A 5,584-nucleotide genomic window follows, 5' to 3' on the forward strand; every position below is an offset into this window, starting at 1 on the left:
TTGTCTGTACACTGAGATGAGGAGGGTAAAATCTTGGATGCTTTACTGAAATGAAACTCTTCTGGTTTGCAATGCAAATACAGCAAGGGCTGAGGTTGCTGCAGTTCACTTCACCACCGCTCCCCAGCCCACTCCAAACAGCTACTGTGAAATAAACTAACGACAAAATGTTCAGAATTATGACTGCAGCAGAGCAAAATTGAAATTAGCTTCTGAAATTCTCAAATGTACACATAGTGTTTTTTTGTCTCCCACAGACATTTATATTCACAGACTGGGAGGATCAGGAGCTACGTCTGAAAGCAGGTAAGCTGTGGAGCATAGGTGCATGCTGTCTGTTATAACTGACTTTTGTTTCTGTCACACTTTCCCCAGAAGTCCTTATTTCATGCTGTACAAGCAATTAGGGAAGTTAAGATGGAGAAAACTTCTCCTTTCACAGGAGAATAAGCTGTTCCTACTTACTACCTGGACAAGATGCCTGGAACTTCCTGAATACTGGGTTTGCCTTTGCACCCACTTCCTTCCTGTTAGTAAGCTTCAGTCTATCTGGTCCAAAGTTATATTAGGTATTTCCTTTTCATACAGTCTCATGGCACTATTTATATACCCTGCACTCAACACATTTTTATGTACTCTACAGCTTGCATGCCGTATACATAACCCATGAGCCCTGCCTGCCCTGCACTTTGCTCTCCATGTGTGCACCATATGCACTTCAGATGTACAGTATTAGTGCCAAATGTGCACTTCTTTTGTAGTCTTTTTTTGGACTACACATGCTTCTCAAACCTGAAAGGACTGATCTTTATTTTTCTAGGGGATCATATGATCAACACCAACTGTTCTGCTGTCCATACCCGGCAAGCTCTCTGCTGCAAGATGTCTGTGGAATATGATAAATTCCTGGAATCTGGGCAAAAGTAGGTGAAACACGTTGTTCTGATTGACTTTGTTTCTTCCAGCTCTGTGTTCAGAGGAAACTTGAGTAACCTTTTCTGTTCCAGTAAGGAATGGAGTATTAGCTAAAACGTGGTGATGAGCATGGGGAAGGGAGCACAACATGAAGCAGTCTTTATAAACAAGCATCATCTGAAAGATGGAAAGGATGGTAATCGAAAGGGCGTTATTAATTTCAGCCTCTTTCCAGAATGAGGCTCTGTGGATGCTTTCAGCTTCCAAATCCTGTAATTCAGGACAATGGGAAATACTTCCTGCTCCAAGCCTGAAGGACTAAGACTCAGCTGTAAATCTATAACTCATTTCTTTGTCAGTGCTCTGCAGTAACTTCTTTATTTTGTTTTGTTTGAAGGTGGTTTTGCCATGTGGATGATGACAACTATGTGAACCCTCAGACGCTCCTGCGTCTTTTATCTGCCTTCTCACACAGCCAGGATGTCTATGTGGGGCGACCGAGTCTGGACCATCCCATTGAAGCAGCTGACCATGTCCAAAGTGATGGATCAGTAAGTAAACTTTGCAGTTAGTCTGAGAAACATCCTGACATTCTAAGCTTTTAAAACCTAAGTCTGAGAGACGTCCTGACCTTTAAGCTTTTAAAACCTTGAGAGTTCATAGGATTCCCCCATAAAAACAAGTGATTTAATCTGCAAGCAATGAACCTCGCACTGGTCATTTTCAGAGACAGGGTGCTGGGTTAAATGAACCTTTGATCTGATCTCGCGTGCATGTCTGTTTCTCTTCCTTTACTCACGTATGTTGGTGATCATCCCTTGCACTGATGTGAGTAGGGCTTCCCCATCTTGACTCTTTCTTTTCCTTTAGTTGTTCTGGGGGCAGTGTTCCTTGTTCTAGGGTTTTGGGGTTTGGGCTTTCTTGTTTGTTTTGAGGGCAGTATCACATTGTCATCATCTGAACCAACCTCAGATGGGTGACAAAGGCTCTCTGCGTGTATAAGGCATTTCCAATATTGAATGGTTTCTAAGAAGTGGAAGTAAACATATCTCAGTCACAAGATACATGTACTAAAGGACAAGTCTTCTCCAAGTCGCCTGTACTGACAGGCCTAAAGATAAACCGATCCACTGGCCAGAAAGTCAGTTAGAAAGGAGCTTGTTAGGGAAGACTCTGCACAACAAAATAGTCTCCTTGGACATGGAGCCAAGTGACTAATGGACCACATTTAATTTCCTCAGGAACACTGTGCTGGCTGTGACCCTTGGCTAGAATGACATGGGAACAGATGGAATTGGTTAGGAGTGGGACTATAGTTTCCCATTTCATGTATGCTACCTCAGTTGTGCTAACTTGATGGTTCACCTGCTGTCGGTTCCAGGATAGAGTTTGATTTGAGAGAGCAGCTAGCTGGGCTTTCAGCAGCCTAAAGAAATAGGAATTAATCTGTAGTCTTGTTCTGACTCAAGGGCAGTATGTGATATCCAATAGAACCTCAAGTTCCCTTCCCTGCCCAGCCAAATGGAAAAAGCTGATTATCGGTAACTACTGTGTATTTTTCTTGTTGCTCTTCAGAAGACAACCGTGAAATTCTGGTTTGCCACAGGTGGAGCAGGGTTCTGTATCAGCAGAGGTCTTGCCCTAAAGATGAGTCCCTGGGCCAGGTAAACACTGTCTCTAGCTGAGCTCCATCAATATGTGTTTGGCAGGCTTTAAAGCATATTTCATCTTGTCTCCTGTGCTCTGTCTCACAGCCTGGGTAATTTCATCAGTACTGCAGAAAGAGTGCGTCTTCCTGACGACTGCACTATTGGCTACATCATTGAAGGGCTGCTGGAGGTAAAGCTACTGCACAGCCCGTTGTTCCATTCCCATCTGGAAAATCTGCAGAGGCTACAAGGCGAGTCTGTGCTGCAGCAGGTAGGGCTAAGCCTCATGTCCTGTTCTCATAATTACACCTCAGTCTGATCAGAAAGAGTACTCTCCATAGACGTAGCACTCTTCAGCAAAGAAGAACGTCTACAGACTCGCTCAGAGCTGTGTTCTGTTCAATTCCTTCATCTAGGTAAAAAGCATACTTTCACCCTAGCCAATTAGGTCATGTAGCTGTCCCCTCCTTTGGGGACACATCCTGCTACATTAAGCCTAAATATGGTGTTCCTCATCTTCTTCTAAACTCTGACTTTCCATGAGTCACAGTAGCAGCAAGTCTAGAAGGAGGCAGTGTTTAGTTTGCCTGCCATGTAAGAAAGTATTTCTATCTTTGTCTAACAAAGTCTCGGTCTTAGTTCATGCTGTTCAAAAAGAGCAGTGTCGCAGCTATAGCAAGTACCTCTTCAATAACTAAGACAGTTAAATGTTCGATCGAGTCTGAATCTCAACAAACTTAATGTTTCCTGTGAAAAATCAAGTATTTTATTTTTAATTGCTGGAGTACGTTTTTACTCATGGGCAGTAGATGGAGCTATAAGGCTATCCAGAAGCTTTGTCCACCTCTTGCTGTTTGGCACCATGAAAAAACAAGAGTGCGGTTTTGTCCCTACAAACTGCTTGGTTATATTTTCCTGGCAATTGTATTAACCAGCAGAAATGTACACTTGGGGCCAAATTCCAGCGTGAGGTAACCTCCTTCAAGTTAGTGAATTTAACTTTAGACTGAATACAGCCTTTCATTGGTGATCATTGTTTCCCTGAGACTGTAACAGCTAACCCAAAATCCAGGAAATCTACAATTAGAAAGAAAATATAAGTCGTCTTCTACCTGGCACCTGAAAACTTCTTAATACAGCGCTTTTGTGGAAGAATAGCACTGAGTTGGAGTTCCAGAGATCTAAATTTTGTTGCTGGTTTTGTTATATGGCAGTCTTTTGCATGCCATTTAATACCCAAATGTTTCTGTTCTCCCTCTGTGCTAAGACACTACTATTGCAAACTTCAGGCAGTGTCTGGTGAGGATGAACATATGTTATTTAGTGAAGGTACAGACTTTAGCAGGATTAATGCCCTTACAAAGCTTACAGTTGTAACACATCATGTCCTTCAGGGCAATGCAGCTTTCCGCTCCTTTGTTTATTCTCCCACGTTGCCTTTAGATGAGCAGTGGTGGTCCATTTGATAGCTACCATTCAGTGCCAATATTGCTTATGTCAAAACTAACCAATGTTTTTTCAAATGTCATCCACTGTTCAGATTAGACAGGATCCTTGGAGTCTTTTTTTCATACCTCATTAACAATCCTGCTATCCCAACTCTGTTTTTCTGCATTAGTGTTACAATTTCTGAACATTTACGTGCTTTTACAGGTAACCCTAAGTTACGGAGACCCGGAGAACAAACACAATGTTGTGAGTGTGGGAGGAGTGTTTGGCCTTCAGCAAGATCCAACCCGGTAAGTGTCCACTTCCTAAACAAGATCTCCCTGCCTTGTTCATGTTTATCAACTGTAAGATGATCAAACCCACTAATGGGGTTATTTTCTCATGTCAGCTCATTGCTGTGCTCAAGGCAGGTGGACCCACCCTCTCTGCTCTATTGGACTGCTGCACATTCAATGTTACTACATTCCTTTTATGGAGAATTCCAATCTAATTTTTTTTTTTCCTTTCACAGATTTAAATCTGTCCATTGTCTGCTCTATCCTGACACTATTTGGTGCCCTGCTAAGAAGTTGTCATAATTCTTTACCAGTCATCGGCACCTGTATCCTACCTTGTTTTCATAAGACAGGAGTTGTGTTGGACTCTTGCTGTTTTGGTTTTTGTTTTGTTTTTTTTTTTTCTTCTTCTGGGAGACAACCAGAGCTATCTACAAAGGAGGTAGAAGGACTCTACAAAAGCGAGAAGGTGTGGTTTGTTCAGCTTCAGCCTAGGATGTTCCAAGAAGAATCCTTGGTTTTTTGTCCACTGGCTCTTTGTATAATGACTACAGTCATATGTGTACGAGTCACTTTACACTTCCATCTGACGTCATGTGACTCTGTGCTTGGTCAAATCCTAGGCAAATGCAGTATTTGGAATGATAGCATTCATACTACTGTTAGGGGCTATTAGAGGCCGTTGTCTTGAAGCTGGAGTGCTATAGCAGACTGTAGTCTCCGTGGTGACAAGAGAGGGGAAGTTTTCACTTGTCTGTATTGGGAACAGAATTATTTAAGAGCTTCTGTGGCCTGCCATATTAGAATTCCATCCGTGGGCCAGAACAGGGTCTGTTCATAAACACCAGAAATCCTGGAATCACTAGGGTAAACAAGGCTGAAAGCCTTTGTCATGGGAAAACCCTGTGTTAAGGGTAAGCTTACTCAGGACTGGCTGGATAAGAGTTGCTTACAGTGCACGTTCTCCCCTGTAGTCCATGTGTACCTCCCATGGAGGTGATTGCGAGATTTGGCTCTCTTACCAGCTGAATTGCAGTGATTGTTGATTATGATGGTGGTCTGCCAGGTCCAAGACTATTCCCTTGATATTTGGTACTGAATAAATATTTGCCAAACTAGATGGTAATCATTTCTCCTGCTTTGCCCACAGCAGGTTGTATGAGCTAGAGCATGCTTGTTGGCTGATGAAACACACCCTGTTTCTGAAGTTGTGCTGTATCTTTTGCCCTCTGTGAGGGAGGAGGAATGCTAGATAGCTCTAATGCCCTGAGGAAGTTTTTGATGGTATCATTTGAG

General features: G+C 42.7%; 1 protein-coding gene across 1 annotated transcript in view; it reads left to right on the forward strand.

The window, feature by feature from the left end:
* Positions 1–4,591, forward strand: part of RFNG (RFNG O-fucosylpeptide 3-beta-N-acetylglucosaminyltransferase) — a gene marked incomplete at its 5' end in the record, with an annotated part of 5,351 nt that extends 760 nt beyond the window's left edge. The window contains 7 exons of the mRNA XM_009704620.1: positions 258–306; positions 821–923; positions 1,313–1,466; positions 2,491–2,579; positions 2,670–2,835; positions 4,218–4,303; positions 4,525–4,591. Of these exons, the coding sequence (XP_009702922.1) occupies positions 258–306; positions 821–923; positions 1,313–1,466; positions 2,491–2,579; positions 2,670–2,835; positions 4,218–4,303; positions 4,525–4,591 (714 nt within the window). The remainder of the gene's footprint in view (positions 1–257; positions 307–820; positions 924–1,312; positions 1,467–2,490; positions 2,580–2,669; positions 2,836–4,217; positions 4,304–4,524) is intronic.
* Between the last annotated feature and the right edge of the window lie 993 nt (positions 4,592–5,584).

This window comes from Cariama cristata, unplaced genomic scaffold, assembly GCF_000690535.1.
Source record: "Cariama cristata isolate BGI_N322 unplaced genomic scaffold, ASM69053v1 scaffold45287, whole genome shotgun sequence".
NCBI classification, from domain to species: Eukaryota; Metazoa; Chordata; class Aves; order Cariamiformes; family Cariamidae; genus Cariama; species Cariama cristata.